The sequence below is a fragment of the Ailuropoda melanoleuca genome, chromosome 7 (genome assembly GCF_002007445.2).
Source record: "Ailuropoda melanoleuca isolate Jingjing chromosome 7, ASM200744v2, whole genome shotgun sequence".
NCBI classification, from domain to species: Eukaryota; Metazoa; Chordata; class Mammalia; order Carnivora; family Ursidae; genus Ailuropoda; species Ailuropoda melanoleuca.
Window position 1 is genome coordinate 52702220 of NC_048224.1, and position 20910 is coordinate 52723129.

At 48.2% G+C, this 20910-nt stretch overlaps 1 protein-coding gene across 3 annotated transcripts in view; it reads left to right on the forward strand.

Moving 5' to 3' along the window:
* Positions 1 to 20910, forward strand: part of GARNL3 (GTPase activating Rap/RanGAP domain like 3) — a 146001-nt gene that overhangs the window by 113073 nt on the left and 12018 nt on the right. For all 3 annotated transcript variants that reach the window (XM_034664549.1, XM_034664550.1, XM_034664551.1), the window contains 6 exons: positions 2727 to 2838; positions 7524 to 7622; positions 7972 to 8088; positions 8652 to 8824; positions 10522 to 10680; positions 17467 to 17533. In XM_034664549.1, the coding sequence (XP_034520440.1) occupies positions 2727 to 2838; positions 7524 to 7622; positions 7972 to 8088; positions 8652 to 8824; positions 10522 to 10680; positions 17467 to 17533 (727 nt within the window). The remainder of the gene's footprint in view (positions 1 to 2726; positions 2839 to 7523; positions 7623 to 7971; positions 8089 to 8651; positions 8825 to 10521; positions 10681 to 17466; positions 17534 to 20910) is intronic.

Below are 20910 nucleotides of genomic sequence, written 5' to 3' on the forward strand. Positions count from 1 at the left end.
GGGCGATACTGATGCCGTTGGTCAGAGGACCACAGCTGAGAAACCACTGCTTCATTCAGTTACCCCAGAAATTATGTGGCCTATGTATCTACTTCTCGTTCCCACTTTCCTTGGGAAAAAAACTAGGTGGTAATCAGGAAGAGGAAATAATAAACTGGTTGCATAGGAACTTACTATTTGCATGATTTTGTATCGTTAAACAAATCTCTATGTCCCTGATGATATCTGTCTTCCAAATATGTGAAAGTTAGTTAAATGGAACAAACCCACAGACAGTGCATCGCTAGAGAAGTGTCCATTATAAAAGCAAAAGAATTACGAATGCGTTTACTTTAGTGATAAAGGTATAAATGCTTTGTATCCGACTTACAGAACCTATACACTTCAAAGTCTGATTTCAGGGAAATGATGAGCTCAAAATACAACTGATGCTAGGAAACCACAACCAATTTAAGACCAGACTGATGGCAAAGCATCTTTTCCAAAGGTTGCATAAATTCGCACTATCGGCTCGTTCGTGTGAATGGTAGAATTCGCGGTGTTGCCAAAAGCTCTATAAATGCCAAATCCTAGCAGGATTTAGTAACCTTCTTGATAAGAAGTTCTTAGGCATACATAAAAATGAAAGTCTGTGGAAATATAACTTGTTCACCAGTGAAGAGCAAAGAAAGAACTTCCATTTTTTCTATCTGTTCAGAACCTACTATTGGGCCACAGGCCTTCCTTGGAGAGACACTGACCTAGAGGCCCTCATGGACTTCCACGCAGCTGCCTCTGCAGAGGCCAGAGTCCCACATGCTGCTCCCAAGAGTGTTTTATTTCCAAAGAAGAAGCTTTGTCAACTCCTAGGCATCCGTCAGTTCATGCGCTGTGTTAACGTTCTCGGAGGCTCCAGCAAGGAGTCCTACACTTAGGCCACATCCTTGCCCTGCAGAGTCTGCACCAAGCCGCTCACATGGCAGAAGGGAGTCCAATGCAGTGGCAAATGCCATCAGTCCTCAGAGTGGAGCCTCTGTGAGACCAGGTCTGAGTTCCTATCGCTGACACTTCCTACGTGATGTCCTCAGGAGACCTGGAGTCTCCAGCCCCTTGAGAACCCATGAAAGCAGCGGACACCCCCCCAAACACACTGGCCCATAAAAATGTACAGGTGGCACATGTACACAACATTTTGAATACAATTTCAGGGCTTCACACCCCTCCTGAAGCTCTCTATGGATCCTCTAGGACCCTCAGATCTTCTGGGTTAAGAACCTGTATTCTGCATAAGTGTTCTAAATTCAGAGAACATTTTGTTATGAAAAGTCGGTTTTTATGTATTGGTGTTACCTAATGCTCAGATGTCTGTGTCTCTCTCCCAGTTGGCATTTATAGTGGTTTTGCTTCTTGATATCCTCCCACTATAAGTCACAAAGTCGGAATTTCCAGACATCATCTTAGGGAAATGCCATTCCAATTAATGGCCTGCACTTGTGTAGCCCTTTCCAGGTTGTAAAATGTCTTCAGATTCTTTGTGTGATCTTTCCAGAAGGGCCTGAGCCTCATCTTAGCGATTAGAAGATTTTTTTGAGGCTTGTGAGTTTCTTAAAGGGACAGCATACTTTTCTAAGAGAGCAGTAATACACACAGTATTTATACCCTCATCCCAGATGACACCAGGGAAGGTGACCTCATCGCCACCACTTCTGCTTTCAGTAGGCAAACATGGACTCACTCACCCAGTGCACACACACACACACACCCATGTGCATACACACTCACGTGCACACGGGGTCTTGTACCACCCCCAGGGGGCACGTCTGATTGAGAGTAAAGGTGCATATGTAAAACTTTGACTTGTCCCTGAGAATTCCGAAAATGTCTTTGTCCTTTGAGGCCAAGGCTACCGGCTCCAGGCATCCCCGCGCACCTCAGGGGCAGCCATAAGGGAGGGCTAACCCTGATTCCGGAACCAAGCGTAAGACGAAGGGGAAGAGTTCACGTGGTATGAACACATCGTGTGGGGAGCGTGAGTAGGTTTCAGGCAGCACCTTCCATATTCTTACAAACATGTTATTTTTTTCTCTAAGATTTTGTAGCCTTAAGTGAGTCAGTAAGCATTTTCATGTTAAGGCTGTATCAACTTCTTGCATTGTGTATGACTTAATGATTTTACTGACTCAGCAACACAAATCTGACTTTTTTGGAGAGCTACGTGGGTCTTCCTTTGGTGATGAGCTCATGTGAAGTCTGTAAAAAATAGGCAGCAACTGGTCCAACTTCAGGTATTAAGGGAAAATGTTTGCTTAGAAGACATTACCAATGCTTTGTTGTCTCCAAGGAAGATTATTACATATGGAGACAGGTCATGGTGCCAGAAGCGTGTGACTTCCCTCTTTTCCTACTGCATATGTATTTGAAAGGAGACTTTTCTTCTTAAGAAAGGTAACTGAGGGGCTTCTGGCTGGCTCAGTTTGTGGAATGTACAACTCTCAATCTCGGCATCATGAGTTCGTGCCCCATGTTGGGTGTAAAGATTACTTAAAAATAAAATAAAAGATAAGGGAAGGAAGGAAGGAAGGAAAGAAAGGGAAAGAAGAGTGAAAAGAAAAAAAAGAAACTGAGTACAGGGCCCATTTAGCTCCCTGAGTTGCAGTCACCAGTGGCGTTCTGTACATTTCCATCTGAGGGGCTGTGGGATATTCCTTCTGGTGCACTTACTTTCTCATGCTTTTGTTGCCTTGCAGCCTTGGGAGCCCCAGTGTTTCTGCAGTAATTTCCCTCATGAAGCCGTGTGTGCGGATCCCTGGGGTCAGGCCCTGCTGGTTTCCACTGATGCTGGCGTCTTGCTAGTGGATGGTTAGTGAGTAGCTGCTCCTTCAAATGTCTTTTTTCGTGTAACTTGTGGGACTTCTTAGATGAGTGACAGCCCGTCAGCTCTCTAAATAAATGTGTCCTCAGCAGTGAGGTTAGCAAAGTTTCCCTTCCTTACAAAATTAACCCCTTCTTTTCAGGACAAGCAGAGGGAGTATTTTCTGAACGAGCAAGCCGGAGGGTGAGTCGTGCCTGACAGGTTCATGCCTTCCCCAAATCTGATTAGTCCGTGGACGTCAAATGACCCGCACAAAGAATCTCCTTTTTGGCCAATACTTACCATGATTCTAACATTTTACCTTAAATCAACAAGGACACCCTTGTTATTTGGAGCTCCTATCTCAGGGATATGCCCCCCCTCTTTTTTTTTTTAAGGCTTCTGATTCAGAAAGTATTTGGTGTCCAAAACAAATAATAAGAATCTTAGATAACCCGGTTTTGTTGCATATAAAAAGAGAAGGATTTGATGGGAAGACAGATTTCAACTTAATATAAAGTCAAACTTTTTGACAATCAGGTGGATCAATGTGCCTGGGGAGGTGGTCTGTTCCCTGTCATCGCAGATGAGCCAGCAGTGGGACATGCCCTTGGCAAGGATGCTGTAGAGAGACTTCCCCTTCAGATGGGGATTTCATTTAGACTCGAGGACTATGTGGTCCCTTCCAGGAGGAGGCCCCTTTGGATTTTTCCAGACTCCTGATGAATGATAAAGGGTCTAAACACTGGTAGCAAGTCGTCTCCTGGGGCTTCAGAGGGAGGTGTAGGCATAGAGACAGTGTCTTCCACAGACACATTCTCTACGGCACAGACGCAGGCTGCCCAGTCTCGGTTACCATACTGATGTTTTATGAAATTCCTAAACTCCACAATTGAGAGTACATAATGGCCTAAAACTGTGACATCGTCCTATCCTTGGCCACAACCTTTACTTCCTCCTCTAACCCGGTCAGTGTGTTTCCTAAGTGCCTGCGATGCGTCGGGCCCTTGGGAGGTGGAAGTAGGTACCTTCTGTGGGGAAACAAGAAAGGCAGACCAGGCTTTATAATGGACTTATTTCTGACTTCATCTGTTATTTTTGATGTATGTTTCCATTGTGTGTCCATAACATAATTATTTAAATGTATGTATATTTATATACACACACACACACATATAATTATATATATAACCTATTTATTTACTAAAAGGCAGATAATCTAAAATTTACAAGTTGAGAATTTAAATTAAATAATTTTAGAAACCACAGAACAATTAGAGAATCTTTGTGATCTTGAAGAAAACTGAACCTCTGTGAGCTTCAGATTTCTCTGAAGGGGGGGCTAGTTTGCAATAATGAAAACAGACAAAATAAACAAAATGGAAATGATGAGCATAACTCCAGGAAGGGATTGTAGAGATTATGAGTACCCATGCCCAGTGCTTAGGTCAGTGTCTAGCACACAGTAGTAACTTAGTAAACAGCAGTTACTATATTTAGGATATCCCTGTGAATGCGCTAGAAAGGTAACAAAGTCCATAGATTTTGCCAAAATGCAACCAAATAAAATAATTTATTTAAAAAGAAAACAGACTTTAGACCTTTAGTCTCATCTCTTCATTTTATGGATGAAGAAACGAAAGAAATGATGTGTCTTGCCCAAGATCACACAGCTGGTTAGTGGCACATCTGACTCTGGAACCCAGAGGTGATTCCTAATCCAGCACTCTAGTCACTAAACCAACTACATTTTATTAAAATCAAATTAAACCCTACCCGTATTATTGTCTTTACCTTAACACAGGGTTCAAAAAAATACAGTCCTGGGAAAATAATTATGAGAAATGTTTTGAACGAAAGGAAGTTATATTCTACCTGTTTGTTCTTTTTAGGAATGAGAAAATATGCTTTATAATGGCTATTTGTAGGGCTTATCTAAACAACAACACAATTCTATTTGCGTTGCTTCTGTTTATTTAAATGTAAAATCCAAACCAAGATTACCAAGTCCCCTTCTGAAATTTTCATTTTTATGGATCTAAAATTTAATGGAGGTGTTAAATACAAGGATTCCTGTGATGTGCCAGGAAATTCTTTTCTTCCAACTTGAGGGAAGTCGTCTAACACAGGTGGTAGCCATGTACAACCCCCACGAGCTTGGATTTATTTCTCGGATTATTGTTTTCTTTCCCTGGGTTTGCAGCTCTGCTGCCCTATTTGCTTGTGTAAGAAGAGAATAACCCTTAGGGCTTTCTCTGTATTCTTCATTGTACTTTGAAGCCAGAATGCTCTTATTATTTCTTTGTTTACCTTTTTCTTGTCTTAATCACATTATGAATCGTTTCCATGAGTGAATCTCTCCATTTCCTTTCAGGCCAGGTTCCACTGTATCCCATTAGCATCTGCCTAATTTCATTAGACCTACCCCCTTGAGAGGCTGCTTCTGTCAAGGTCATTATTAAAACTCAAGATCCTTTGTATTCTAAGTGTAGCAAAAGCTACTTTGAAGGGAGACGAAGTGCTGATGAAAGATGCCATGACCATTTGTTTTGGGTTTGCATAGAAAAGCCAGCTCTGAAAGATCACTGCTTCATAAAGAGATTACAAGAAGGAAAACTGCTACGAAGGAGTCATTAAAGTCACGTGTCACTTCCTCAGATCCTTGCTTCCTCCCCCTTCCTGTGCCGCATATAAACCCGTTCAGCCACCTGAGAAAGATTTGATGGAGAATAAATGCTAATTTATTCTGTACACAGGTGGGCTGCTACACAGTAGCCCTCTGTCTTAAATGTCAAACGAAGCGCTTCTGTTGTTTATGAATATTCCTTACAGTACTGTCACTTGTACGGTGGCCCCATCCATCCACGGGGGTGCGGTGCTGCTTTTAGGCTAAGAGTACAGGCTTCGTCCCCACACAGACCTGGGTTCCACATGTTCAAGACGTGACGCTGGACAAGTTATTAGCACCTCTGCGCCTGAGGTCCTCGTCTGTTAAATGGGAGTATCAGAAGTTCCTACGTAAGAGGGTCATTGGGGCATTTCAGTTAATAACGTGAAATGCTTAGCTCTGAGGCCTGGCATGCAGGATATCTTCCGTGTATGTTAGCTGCTGTTCACAAAATGAAATAACAGGGTGCCTGGGTGGCTCAATCGGTTAAGCATCCAACTCGGGGCTCCGGCTCAGGTCATGATCTCAGGGTCATGATCTCAGGGTGGTGGGATCGAGCCCTGCGTCAGGCTGCCTGCTCAGCATGGAGTCTGCTTCCCGTCTCCCTCCGCCCCTCTTCCCACTTGCATTCTCCCTCTCTCTCTCTCTCTCTCTCTCAAATAAATGTTTATAGAAATGAAATAACCATAGTTATATAGTCAGGTATGACGATGGGTGTTGGAGTGATCATACCATGTTTTGAAAATTCAAGTCTGCCCCCAACAGAAGCACAAATCAGTTACTCTCATGGAGGCCTGGGGTAGAGGGGGAGAGTGGTTTGATGGGCTAGCATAGAATTTACATTTGCAGCAATAAACGTAGGGCAGCTAGAGCAAAGCCCTCTGTCTAACAAAAGCTTAGCAGGCTCTGTGCTCCCACAAATCCAGAGCCTGCACAGGCCTGCAAGGAGCAGGAGAGCCCTCCCCTGTGAAGCAGTTATCAACCCTGTCCAGACAATGAAAGCTCTGTTCTCACCATCCAGGGAGGAATGAACCAACCAGACAGATTTCTAAAAGAGCCAAGACCCTCAGGGCCCCATGCACCTAAATTGTAGCCAAAGAAACAAAATCAGACTCACAACAGAGCACTTGAAGACCGAAATGTCAGACAAACACCGATAAAGAATACGCCACTTACCAGCTTGAAACGTCTACACCATCCCAGGACCTCTTTGCCTTGCGATGATTCCACATCAAGCTCAGAACAGACCCTTTGCTTATGAAAGAGCCTTAATATTTCTTTTGGCCCTCTCTGTCCTGGGGACCCCCAGGAACAAGGTATTTTCTAGCAATTTAAATTCCCAGTAAGTAAACTTAACAACAAATCCTACATATCATTGCCGCATCTTCCATCATCCATTTACCTGACCTTTTCCTGAATGTTCTCATTACAACTAGTTTTTTCCTGTTATTTGGGCAACTTAGTCTACATTTCTCTTATTTTTGTCTGAAAAGGAGATTTCATATTCCTCTATGGAGAAATACTGAAAATGTATAGGTGAACTCTTGTTGATATGGATATGGGCATGGAATAGGGTGTGTTTCTATTTTAAATACAAAAGGAAATTTTAATTTTGCTTTCTGGAGAGATACACAAAATAATCTAAGAAGTGATGTAATTTCAAACATTACATAAAAATAAGAAAATACCTAAGAGAAATGACTGAGCTTTTTTTTTGCTTTTTTTTTAACTTGCTGTTCCATCATTTGGTACACCACCAGTAAAAACTGGGATGGAGAGATGATGCATTTTCTTTGATGAATACTGAAGAAAAGAATATGGTTTCTAGGCCCTGCTGCTCTGCTTCCAATGTAGAGGAAGGAATGTCAATCCTTCTCCGTGGGCTGAGAGAATAGTGTTTGACCTTATGAACGCTCTAGAAGCTGTCGTTCTTTGCCTAGAGAGAACTGGGGTCCAGGACCACTCACAGGCACGTTTTATAGCGTGGGCTGGGTTCAGTTCTGGGAACCATGTCTCCTCTTCCAGATGACCTTCCATCAGTGCCCGTGTTTGACAAAACCCTGCCGGTGAAGCAGATGCATGTGCTCGAGACTCTGGACCTTCTGATCCTCAGAGCAGACAAAGGTGATACTCCCCTTCCCGGTGGTGTCCTCTGGGAGCGGGGGAAGCAGGTAGCCTTCTGTGGCCGACCGCAAGGATCACAGTGGTGTGACCGCATGGGTCGTGCCAGCTACTGCCTTGTGGGTGGTCTGTGCTCAGGGTCCCCAGGGGGCCCTTTGTTCTCTGAGGGGGGTCGGTGAGGGAGAAGGGTGGGGGGCACAGCCTTCATTGCACTGTTGGGTGGAGGCAGTGTGGGGTTTCTTCCCAGTTCTAGAACACCTCAACTCCTACTTCTGTAGCAGTTGCTTTCCTGCACAATCCGCTCTTCCGGTCTTCCCGCCCATCTCCTCCTGCACCTTCTTTATCTCACCAGGGAAAGATGCCCGCCTCTTCGTCTTCAGGCTCAGCTCTGTGCACAAGGCCATCGAGGGCAAACAGGCCGTGAAGAGCAAGTGTGACTGCAGGGACAACAAGCTGGAGAAAACAAAAGGTAACCGCAGTCTTCGTATTTTGGTGGTTTCTGTTCAATTCTTTTTTTTCCTCAGACTGCCCAGATTTCACTGGAAATAAAAATGCGTGGGAATTTGATTTTATTGGTTTGGTTTTTACTCGGAAACACCACCAAGATAGCATCACTGTTTCCCTGAGAGAAGCCTGAGAGGTAACCCAACATGTGGAGGGCTAGAGGAAAGTCTAGGCCTGGCGTGACGAAGTTTGAAGGTAAGTTGAGTTCTGTTCACAAATCTGCAAAGAGAGACTTGTAGCCTCTGGTTCCTGGAGCTCCGCTCACTTGTCACTTTAATTCGTATGGTGTCATGGGTGTGAAGCTAAGACCACAAACTCTAGAATACAGGGAATATGACTTCCTTAATTTTCCTGAAACTCAGCCTAACTTGTATTTCACATCTCTGTTTGCCTGGTGGCCGGAACATTCTCAGGCACTCCCCTGGGTTATGCTTAATTTCCAGGGTACTTAGGTGTCACCACACTGTCGAGGCCTGGGCGCTTCCAGGCCCCTGTCACGTGTTCAGCATTGTTTCTGTCTTTCCCCAGGCTGCCACCTGTATGCCATTAACACTCACCACAGCAGAGAGCTAAGGATAGTCGTCGCCATCCGGAACAAACTGCTCCTGATCACGAGGAAACACAAGCCGGGCGGGGTGGCCAGCATCTCCCTGCTGTCTCCCCTGGCGGAGTCCCCTGTGGAGGAATTCCAGTACATCCGGGTAGGTCAGCTTTTCAGATCCCTTCTCTCCTGGCCAAGGTGTCGGGAGGCGGACTCTTTCATTCCACCCAGGGTCAGTCACCCACTGGGGTTGTCTCGCAGGTCAGTACCCAGCGGGGGGAGGGGGGGAACCCCGCCTGCTGCTCTGGTTTCCCCAGAGGACTGAGGCTTCAGGGCTTTTCCTACTCCGTCCAGCTCATTCATGCCAGGGGACACCTATTGGGGCCGATCCAGGTACTAGGCAAAGAGCCGTGAGCAGTCTCCCTTCTCATGGAAATGGCCTTCTAGTTGCCGGAAGACATAAAGGAGGAACTCAGTCTCTTGAGTCCTGAGGATAACAGTAAAGCAGATTGAGGGAGGAGAGGACAAGGAGTAGGGAGGGGGGATCTGTTCTGGAAAGGATGCCCCAGAAGCCCTCTCTGAAAAGGTTGCCTTTGAGCAGAGATCCAAGAGAAATATGGGAGGAGGTGAGGAGGATATCTGGGGAAAGGGGGCTCCAGGCAGAAGGAGCAGCCAGTTAAGGACCCGAGGCCCTGTTCAAGGCACAGTCAAGAGGCCACGGTGGCTAGAGCCAAGGGAGCAAGGCAGGGAGGTCAGAGAGCCCTGAAGGCTGTTGCTAGGATTTGGGCTTCAACTCTGAGTGAGAAGGGGCAGCCACTGGGAGGTTTTGAAAAGATCTTTCTGGCTTCTGGACAGAGAAGAGCGTGGGGGTGAGGGGCACGAGCGGAAAGAAGAAGACCGCTAAGAGGCTAACGCAGGATCCTAGCAATAGATGAGGGTGGCTTTGGTGGCTGGAGAGGCGAAGAAGCTGCCCTGGCTGCCCGAGCCAGTAGGATTGGCAGACCCAGTAAGGGTGGGACCTTGTGCGAGAAGCCTCCTTGCGGTCCCTTTCCTGCTCTTACCATCTCTCACCTTCTTAAAAACTTCGGTACCTTAGGTGTGAACCGTGTCAGACATTGGCTCCCAGGGCAGACTTCACCTGTAGGTGAGCTGAGCAATTATTTTTGCCAGAGTTAAAGCCTCCTGAATTGTGCATATCAATTTCTGCTAATAGTCAATTTAGGGGGACAGAACCGCCATCACAGTGACGTTAAAACAAGTTAAAATCTTGCTCTAATTAGTTGTTAGTCTTCTTAATACAGTAATTCGCAATCTTAATGACCGTTTACGTAGAGCCTGTGCTTCCATATGGCGTATCAGCTCTGCAGTCAGATTCCCTGCGCTCCAGTCTTGGCTGCACCCCATATAAACTATGCGAATGTAGGCAAGTCGTGTGACCTTTGAGCCTCAGTCTTCCCATCTGTAAAACAGAATAATAGGCTTACGTATTTGATAAGGTCGTTCTGAGGATCGAGTGAGAACAGTACCTGGCACTGTGTTAAGTGCTCAACAAGGTTAGCAGTTACTGTTACTATCAAATCACAGGACAGGGCCGGACTCTCTGAGGGCTGATACGGACCAGACTGTTGAATTGGTTTTGCCAGGTGTGGGTTTTGAGGACAGGTTGTGGGAGGGGGGAGTCTGGCACAATCCCTGCCCCTTTCTCCCTGTCCCCACCTTCCCTGCCCGCAAAGGGCTCTGTAGAACCTGGGGGTGGAACCCGCTACTGGATGGGGGGTGTGAGGGGGAGGGTGGTTGATATGAAAATGGCTGCTCCGTGTCCTGACCCCTTCTCCCGTGTCATCATCAACCACACAGGAGATCTGTCTGTCCGACTCTCCTGCGGTGATGACCTTAGTAGATGGGCCAACCGAGGAGAGTGACAATCTCATCTGTGTGGCTTACCGACACCAGTTCGACGTGGTGAACGAGAGCACGGGGGAGGCCTTCCGGCTGCACCACGTGGAGGCCAACAGGGTGAGTTGACAGGTGGAGGGCAAGTGGGAAGCCGAGAAGACCAGGAGCGCATCTTCTAAACTCACAAGGTCGTGATAAGGATTTCTTTAAAATCACATGCAATTGACCACAGCGGTGTTCTGTGATACGCTGTTCAGGCTGCACCCCGTGAAGTCACCTCCTGGTAGGTCAGAACGGTTCAGTCTAATTGAATTGCCCCATTGCCCTGCTTAGCTTTTCCAGATCTCCCTCTGCCATTCCATCCTTCCTCATAAAGGGGAGGTGAAGGGTCGAGAAGCTCAACCTGAGTAACTAAAGAAATGAGAATATTTGTTTGGTCATTCACTCTGGAAGGGCCTTATTCTCTCCGTGGCCACAGCTTGGGGCCCGGGCGGCTGGGGTGGGTTCAGCCTCTGGGTCCATTCCCGAGGAGGCCCCCTAGGAAAGGAGGAAGAGACGGGACACCACGAGGAGAGAGAAAGAGTGTCTCCCTCTAGCCTGGGCTGTGCGGAGTGCAGGGATGTCCAGGGATTTGGAAGAGACCCAGGGCCCACCTGCAGCTGTATTCGAATGCTAAAGATGCCTGGGTGGGGTCTGAGCATCAGTGCCCCTGGGTTGGAGGGGGGGTCAGTGAGCGCTCACCAGCCTGAGACCTGGTGACCTGTCTGTCCCTGGAGCTGCACCATGCTGACACAGCAGATGGGAGAGCTCCGTGGCCATTTACCACTGGGAAGCAGGGCAAAGGCCCAATAACACTGGGGCCAGTTGAGGTTTGCGTAGTGGGGAGCCAGCACCCTAGCTTGGCCACCAAGGACACTGCAGAACAGGGGTGTGGCCCCCACAGAGAACATAGTTCCTGGTGAGGACTTCCAAACCTACAGACTTGCTCCAGTCCTGTCCAGCTAGGTCCAAGAGACTGCAGAATTCCTTCTGATAATGCTTTACAAGAAATAAAAAATACAGCTTCAATTAGGACACACCCTACCTAAATAGTCATTAAAAAATTGCTCATTACCATATTAAGACTTAATACCAAATGAGAGCAAGATTTTAAGAAATAAAAATCAGAAAAAGAAAAATCTAGATATGATTAGACCTTCTTGTCTTCCACAGTTACCGATCACAGGTCATCTGTTGTTTCTCATATATGTGTATATTTGGTGACGCCCAAACTGGTCTGCTACTGGAGTCATATGAGGGGCTTTAAAAGCTGCTGCTGCCCGTGTCCCACCCCCCGAGATTTTGCTGGTCTTGGGTGTGGATAGGGGCTTTGGAATGTTTTGAATGATCCTCACGTGATTCTTATCTTCAGACAAGTCTGGGAACCGGCGGTATGCATTGCTTCTCAGCCCTGGCTTTACCTTCCTGAAAGCTTTAAAAAGAGGAGTGCTCTGACCCTGCCCCGGATCAGTTAAATCAGAATTTCTGGGTGTGTGGGGATCAATATGCTGTAAGTCTTGCCAGCTGATGCAGACATAGACCTAGTAGAACGAGTCTGCCCTGAAACTCTTCCTAATTTAAAGCCGGAAGGACTGCCCCTCCATCCCAGCAGCTGGGAACCCATAACCTCTTCCAGCTTCTGAGGAGGAAGGGCCCGATTTGGCTTTAAAAGTTCTTGCCCTTCTTGGGGGCACCTGGCTGGCTCAGTCAGAAGAGCATACGGCTCTTGATCTTGGGGTTATAAGTTCGAGCCCCACACTGGGTGTAGAGATTACTTTAAAATAAAAGTTTTAAAAAAAAAGTTCTTGGCCTTCTTACTTTTCAAAACCATGTGACCACCCAAAAGAGGTAGAAAAATCATGGCTCCGCAGGTCTTTGTTCAATCAGTCCCTTCCCTGGCAACTAGTTTCCTAAGACTTCTCATGCTTTTTCTGCTGATTGTTATTATTTACTTATATTTAATACCCTGATAATTTATTAGAGTGTTTATGGATTTTTTTTCCTCATAAGATTCAGAAGGCCCAGGAAAAAATCAGATTAAAGGTGGTTTTCTTGGGTGACTCCTTTGTTTTGGTTTTCTGAAAGTTATCAGGAATAATTCAGAAATGTTCTCTTTTCTTCAATATGCTTTTTAAAACTGAGTCACTAAGTTTTTCCCTAAGAGAAAACCTTTAAAAAAATTTAAAGCCTTTCCCTAGATGTAAGTGGGTCAGTGCGTACGTTCCATCCCCCGGTACATCCGCAGCTGCCGCGTGTTTGCTGAGCCCGTATGGATCCTCAGACACAGCCCCTCGTTTTTGCAAGGCGTTTACTGTCTAATTGGAAGGATAAGCCCTAGAGAAATGAAAAGGTAATGAACAAAGTGTTTTCTAATAGCCAGTTAGAAACGACCTGTGGGAACAGGGCTAGCTTTTTTTTTTTTTTTTTTAAGATTTTATATGAGAGAAAGAGAGGGAGAGGGAGAGAGAAGGAACAGGGGGAGCGGCAGAGGGAGAGGGAGACGCAGGCTCCCCGCTGAGCAGAGAGGCCCACTTGGGGCTCGATCCCTGGACTCCAGGATCATGACCTGAGCCAAAGGCAGACTCTTAACTGACTGAGCCACCCAGGTGCCCCCAGGACTAGCTTTTTACCAAGATGTTCCTGCAGCCCAGGCCACAGTGCGATGGAGGCAGGAGAGAGGGGGCCCGACCCCTCCTAAGTCATTGGGCATTTCAGGGTCATTCAAGTTACTCTGTGCGGCACCAGGGTGGACTTTCTGACCTAGTTTCTTGCCTCCATTCCTCCTCTCTTCTCAGCCAAGCCCATTCAATTCCCATTTCAGCCTTCAACCCCACCTGAGGGTCTCAGGAAACCCTAGGTCAAGAGAGGAAATGTTTAAGAAGCCTCAAAGCAGCAATCTGAAAGTCAACATCAAGTTCGTTTTACCAACAGGCCTATCGTGATCTGCTGCCCCAGCTCTAACCTTGACCTCCTTCCTAAAACAAAGGTCTCCTCTAGAAGGAACTGCAGACCTGATCATGCGATCTAGGTCTCTGGCTTAGATGCTGGGCCTAAGTCCCCATCTTGACCATCTGCCCAGGACCCAGTGGATCTCAGTGGGAAGCTCACTCCAAAATCACATGGGCAGGTCAGACGCTGACCTAGCAGTGGCTCCCACTTTCAGCTGGGGCTGGGGCCGGGGAAGGTGGGGTGCAGACTTGGCTTGTTACAAACCTGTATTTTGAATTTTCGCAACCACCATATGTTGCCTTTATCATTTTAAAATGCCAATAAAGTGAATTACTTATTTTTAATCAAATAAAAAATCAAAAGCTAACACCTGTGTCCTACCCTGGACCTACTATAGGAGGGTCTCTAGGAGTGAGAACCCAGAATATGTTTTTTAAAGCTCTGTTGATTCTAATGTCCTCACCTGGTCAAGAAACAATGTTTCAGAGACTGACTCCCACCAGGCCCCTCACCTGGGGAGACCCACGTAGGCATCAAAGCATGAAATGGGTCTCACTGCGCTAAGTGTTAATAGAGGTCTGAACAAAATGCCAGGGGGTGCCAGGGAGTAAGTGACTTAAGTCCAAGCCGTGGTATCCCTGAGTGCCAGCCCCGTGGCCGGAGCTCTGCCACTGCCTACCCTGCAATCCCCGCATGCAGGCGTGCTTGTCCACCAGTCAGCATGGCCCTGGGACCCCCTCATATGGCCCCCGCATGTCAGTGACTTCCCTGATGTCTGCTGCCGCCACGTCCAGACCTTGGTCCAGTTCTGCCCGAACTTCCTCTATTCCTGTGACGGCCATGCGTCTCTCCCTCCCCCACCCCAAGCACATACACAGGCCCTACCTCTCAACACACAGGCTGTCCCGTCCCCGCCTTTCCCACTAATAACCCTCCCATGATAAGAATAAACACGGCCACCACTGAATGATCGCTTCTGTGTCTGGCCCCATGCCAGGGCACCTCATAACCCCTGTCCCATGAAATCAGCCCAGCAACTGTGAGGAATGTACTGTTCACTTCCCCATTTTTACAAAAAAGGAAACTAAGACTCAGAAAGGAATAGTCGCTTATTTACCCAAAACCACACAGCTGATAAGTAGCAGAGACAGAACTTGAACCCAGGCTTTCTGACTCGGAAGTCTGTGCCCTGGACCCCAGCATGCTGTGGCCTCCACAGCCACGTCCCAAGGCATGATGGGGGGTAGGCCACAAAGGTCCAGGCTACAAAGCTGGTAGCTCTTGGCCCCTCCTGTCCTCTCTCTGGCTGGGTAAGTGTCATCCAACTGACAGGTACTAGGACACCTGACGAGGAAATGATTCTAAGTCAGAGTGGTGGGGACGGGAAGGTTCCCTTTGGTACCAGAAAGTTCAAAGGCTGCTCCCTCACGTCACATACCCCCTTGATGCCGGTTCCACAGCTAGGGCCTGGTGTCAGCTGACATATAATGAGCATTTCCCAAGTAGCAGGTCCTGTGCTGGGTGCTTCCGTAAGAGGCCTCATGGAATCCTCAGCCCCCGCAGGGGCAGATGTCCTTCCTAGCTCTCCTTTTACAAATGGAGAAACTGAGGCTGCGAGGTTGAACAAGTGGCCTAAGGGCGCACACTTCTAGAATGACAGAGCAGGACCTCCTTTATTCAGTCATGCAGTCACCGAGGATTTATTCTACTCCTGCCACGTGCCAGGCCCCATGCAGATGCTGAGTGCCTAACAGTGAACAGCACAGGCGAGGCCTCTGTTCACGCAGCTGATGTTCTACTGGGGAGGGGGGCTCCGGTCAACAGACAAGTAAGTGAACATCACACAGTGACACACACTATGCAGATCATTAAGGTAAAGGGGTAGGATATATAGCAGGGGAAGAATTATCTGGAATTTGGTCCCCAAGTCTTTCTGCTCCCAAAGTTGACATTTGACCTCTGAGCCTCGCAGTCTGTGCCCCCTCCCCCCGTCCCAAGCACCCACAGCTCTTGCTAATGGCATTTGCCTCGTTGTACCTTGTTTTATGTATTTAAATGCTTTCCTGGTTTTTTCTTGAGGGGTGGAACCCTGCCTTATTCATTCATTTCTGAGGGCTGAATGACAGCTAGGACAGTGCCAGATGATGACGGATGAGGGGACAGGGGTTCCATCGGAGGGAAGCCGGAGCCACGGCAGAGGCCCCGTGCTAGCTGAAGTGGGAGGAGTACCCCGTACTGAGGGTGGCCAGTGGGGGTTCAGCACAGTGGTGGTGACAGCAGTAGGGAGGAGGGCTGGCCTGGGGAGGGTCTGCAGGAGGAGTCCAGGTGGGCCTGGGCAGCATCGACTCCGGAAGGGGCTGGAGAGGCAAGCTGAGGGGGACAGGCCCGTGCTCCTTCCCCGGGGCGGCAGCAGGCACACACAAGACACCCGAGAGCCCCTGAAGAAGAGGCTGCTGGGCTTGGGGGAGTGAGGGGCCCCCTGAGACGTCAGGGCTGGCTCTGCTCACAAAGAGGAGGAGGTTTAAGAGGAAACTAGTCACGTGTGAGAGGAAGATGGTCATAGTGCTGACCAGGCAGTGTCAGGCCCTCCTCGAAACACTTGGCCTCGTCTTGTGGAGTTCTCATTACAGGCCAGCAAAGTTATTGTCCTTACACCAGTTTTACAGGCGAAGACCTGAGGCCAGAGGTTAAGCCGTTTGCCACGAGCCACAGAGGCAGTCAGTGGTGTAGACAGGACATTCACTCGGGTCTGCCTGACTGGAGTCCGTGCCCCTGCCTGCGGCCCTGCTCCCCCTCCTGCCTCTCCGGAAAGAGTGTGGAATCTGTTGGGTTGGGAACAAGAACGAAAAACTTGGAAACGCGAGCAGGAGCTCTGAGGAGAGCGTGTGCCTGACGGGCGGGAGTCAGGGATTTTGAGTTCAGAATGAAGTGTGAAGCTAGGAAGAGGATTATTTTTCTAAATGACGGAAGAGCCAAGATGTGGAAGAATAACTTGAAGTGGGAGAGCGGCCAGGAGGGAGGAGATGCCACATGTCAGGGGCTGCGGAGAGCTGGGCAGAGATGAGCCTTGGCCAGAGGTCTTCAGTTTGGGGCAGAAGGAAATCTTTGTGGAGGCCAAAGAGGGCAGACCCCCAGCGTAGGGGGTGGGGCAGAGTACGGGTGAAGACAAGTGAGGAAGTGAAAGGAGCAGGGGATTAGTGTAGAGGGCCGGGGTTTGAAACTCTAAAGGGACCTAAGCAGCCCCAGGTGGAGCACTGTCTTCTCAAACCAGACACTGCAGCCCAGGGAGGCGAGTTTGCCCAGAACTAGGAACGGAAGATGAACCAGGTCTTCCGATGCCCTTTCTGTGGTGTCCTGCTGCCTCCCTCCGAGTGCAGGAGAGCGAGGGAATGGAAGGGAAGACCTGGCCCAGTGATTCTGAGATTGTGCGAGCGTCCGCTAGCTGAAGTGTGAGAGTGGGTCAGGTAGCCGAGAGCCAGAGGCCCCGGTTCAGGCCTTGGCGGCGGCACTTACAACTTCACATCTCTGAGTCTCACTTCCCTCATCTGTGAAGTGGGAGGAATACACGTACTCCCCAGGACTAATGTGCGAGTGAACTGAACTCCCCCTGCAAGGAAGCTTTGGGAACAGGAGCACGCTACCCAAATAGGAGTCCTGTTAACAGAGAGAGTGGAGATGCCCGTCTCCCAAGAGCTCCTCGACGGGTAGAAAAGATGGTGACAAAGTCCCAGTGGGGAAAGGAAGGGGAGACGGTTCTGTGCATTATAACTATGGCTGCCCGAGGTGGAAGTGACCCCCCAGCACCTGAGTTTACAGAAAGCCAAACCCCCCCGCCCCCCGCTGAAGCCTTGACCTTGAGAAGGTCTTTCAACAGTGTCCTGTCCAGCCTGCCCACCACCACTGCCTTTGTCATTTCAGGTTAATTTCGTGGCAGCTATTGATGTGTATGAAGATGGAGAAGCCGGGCTGCTGTTGTGTTACAACTGTAAGTTGCTAAAATTAACTGCTCTTTTCCTGGGCAATTTAAAGGAAGCCAGACCTAGATTTACCTGGTGCCTTCTTCCTGTGACCTTAATTACACTCCAGGGAGCGTCCAAAAATGGCATTCCGAGTGGGATCTCCCAGCCATCCTGGTGAGAGGGGCCTGCCCGTGGCACTGTCTCCAGGATACAGGGTGCTGACAGTGGCTTCCATTTAGGGAACCCTTACCGTGTGCCAGGCGCTGTGCTCAGTAGACTCCAGTGACTGTTTCACTGAATTCTCAGGTATTGTTATTACCTGAGGTTTGGAGATAAGGTCCCTGAGGCCTGGAGAGGTGACCTGCCTTTCTCGGGATCATGCAGCTAACAAAACAGCAGACCCAGGGTTCACACTGGGGACCTTCCTGACCCCAGCACCCCAAATTTTAACCACGGTTACTCTTCTACTCGTTGCTGCTTCCCGGGTGTTAACGAAATCAGCCTCAGCCTGGCGTGTCCGGCCTCACCTGCGTTGGCTTGGGGCCAGCGGCAGGGTGGCTTTCAGGCAGACCGGCTCGAGCACAGCAAAGAGGGTCTTCAAGGATTTTCAGAATGTCAAAAGCTACTATGATACTACAATAAAAAGGATCCTTTTAAGGCTAAAAGTAGTAAGATATTTGCCTGGATAAGCCTGCCCAGTGTAACTAAAACAATAAAACATATTCTTTCAGCCTAGAATTGTATAGATTTCGATACACATGGGGCTGATAGTTCGATTAATTTTTGATTAGTAAATATGGGAAAGCTAATTACCAGCAGAGAAATTCGTTTGATAAAAATCATTTTTTGAGATGCGAGATTTGATAGCCCTGTGGTGAGGGGGCTGACAGGCAAGGCAGCAGGAACAGAACTCGCTGCCTGCACTCCAGCCGGTTCCTGGGCCCCACGGCTCGGCCAGGCTGCTCCAGCCGCCCTGGCTCCTGGGTTACAGGGCCCAGTGAAGCAGGAGGGTCACTTCTATAAGATCTCTTTATCTCTTTCTTTCTTCTCTTTCACATGCTGTCTTTCCAGGTTATTGAAAAATCTGGGAGGAAAAACTTGTGGCGGAATGCTTTACAAACTGATGTCAATTTTTTTTTTCCTTTTAACTGCTTGAAAGGATAGGAGGGATTTTAGGTGGGAGAGAAAATCAGAACAGAAAGATAGAGCAGGTTATTCGAATGGGATGATTATTCCCAAACTGAAAAGAGCAGGAACATGGAAACATGTGGGTGACATCCTCCCTGTCCCAAACCGGAAGCTTACGGACCTGAGCAGGCTGCGTTCCTGCGAGCAGCAGTTCTCCAGTGCTATGCCAGGTGCAGTTCAGGTGGCCTCTCTGGCTCACGGAGCCCCAGGGAGTTCCACTTCCTCTGGCTTTGCTGGTCTCCTGGCTTCAGGCTCTGGTTTCATCTCAAATGGGATCGGTGTGTGTGTGTGTATGTCTGTTTTCCTAGACCCACCAAGCCGTCAGAAGGTAATAAGCCCTGTGTGTTTAGATGCCATGTGGGTCAAGGCCTTGGGAATCCCAGAGGTTCCCAGACCTGCCTCCATCTCCCAACTGTGCCGCTTGCTTCCATTTCTCTGGGTCAGGAATCTGGTTTTCCTTTTCCATCTCCTTCCTTCTCCCAACAGGCTGGCGGGTCCCCAGTGAACAAGCCCAGAGAACCAGCTGGTTTCCCCCACAGACCCCCAGGCCACTTCTATAACTCATTCCCACACACACAGTGCACGCTGTGCTCACCCGCTTCTATCCAGATGCCTGTGCCCTGAAGACCCTTGTCAGTAAGGTGCTATCGAATGATCTTGCTCCCCCCAATATTTACAGCTGATTTGCATCAGTTTTTTTTTTCTATTTCTATTAAAAAACAAAAAGTAAAGCACAACTTTTATAAGCTCAGAGTTTCATATAAAGAGACTTGTATCTCAGGTATGTTAAAGATGAAAATATTTTATAATAGAAATTATAACTTCCAGTTATATGTTCTTTGAGAAAAATGTATTTGCAGGATCAATTTCGGGGGGCGGGGAAAGTATAAATGGTTCAATATACAAAGGATCTTTTTTTCTTGTAATTAATCTCTATCTTGAATATCAGAGTCAGTCTTGACTTAAAAAAAGAAAATTTGGCCGTGACCATGGCTTTCAATAATGATTCACCTTTAATGCATATAATAAATTTCAGTACTAAGGTGAACTCTGTTTGCTGATGGTGTTTTAAAGATAATCACACAAGGAAACCAGAAACACTCACATAAGTACCATTGATTCTCTGTGTGACCACAGTTAACCTGAGTCTTAACTTCCGGATGAGTCATGTGAAGAAAACAAAACCTACCTCTCGTGTCTGCTGTGAAGATTAAACAGACTATACGTGTAAAACCCATAATGTGTTGCCAGGCACGGCAAGATATTTTTTTCCCCTTTATTCCAGATTCATCGGAGCATCAATCAGCATCCAGTTGGTTTTATAACCTCCATTGACTTTTCTACATGCAGAAAGGGACTTTTCTTCAGAGAAATTTGTTTTAAAATTAGAAGTAGTGTCTGTCACCCTGCTAGACAGGGAAGGTCAAAGGAGGCAAGGTCATGGGCTCCTAGCTCCTTCCTGTGCCACAACATTTTTAGACTCCTGCCCCTCACCCCGGCTCCCCCATTCAGGCTGCCCCTTTTTAAACCACAACGGATGACCTTCTCTGTGCCAGGCACATGCTAGATCTGAGACACAACAGTGAAAGGCGCTGCCAGGGACTACAGTGAGCTCACAGTTCAGGGGAGGGCCAGGCCTGGACACCAGCACTATAAAGTGTGAATGTGCCTCACAGCTCTGGGGCTCAAGAAACATGCTTTGCTTACTTTTCTAAGTCAGTTCAGTCTCATTTAGAGCCCCCTGTCCTCAGGTGCGGAAACCAGCAATATTAGTACTTGGGAGGGAGAGCCCTCTACTTTTCTGGGGTCATATTGGGGTCCCTGGGGCTTACTCACTTGGCAAGGGGAGCAGAGGGGCCTCTGAAGTGCAGACTGGGTCACACCATCCATGCCCAGGTGACTGTTTCTCAGGGAGGGCACTCCACTCTGGGATAGGCTGAGCTCCCGAGGCACATACATGCCATCCCCAGCCATCCAGCATGATCTCTGCTCTGCGAGCTCAGGTCTCCTCCAGCCCAGAGCCCCTCAAACCCACCAGCAGTCTGCTGTCCCCTGGTGGGAGCTGTGGTGGGATAAGGGGGTGGAGAGGAGATGTGTGTAATGGAACCGGGCCTTGAGCACATCACTGCTGTGTCCTTCCTGAGCGGGGGCGGCAAGGGAAGAGTAGTTCACTCATTCTACAAATATTTACGGAACACCTAATGTTTCCATAGTG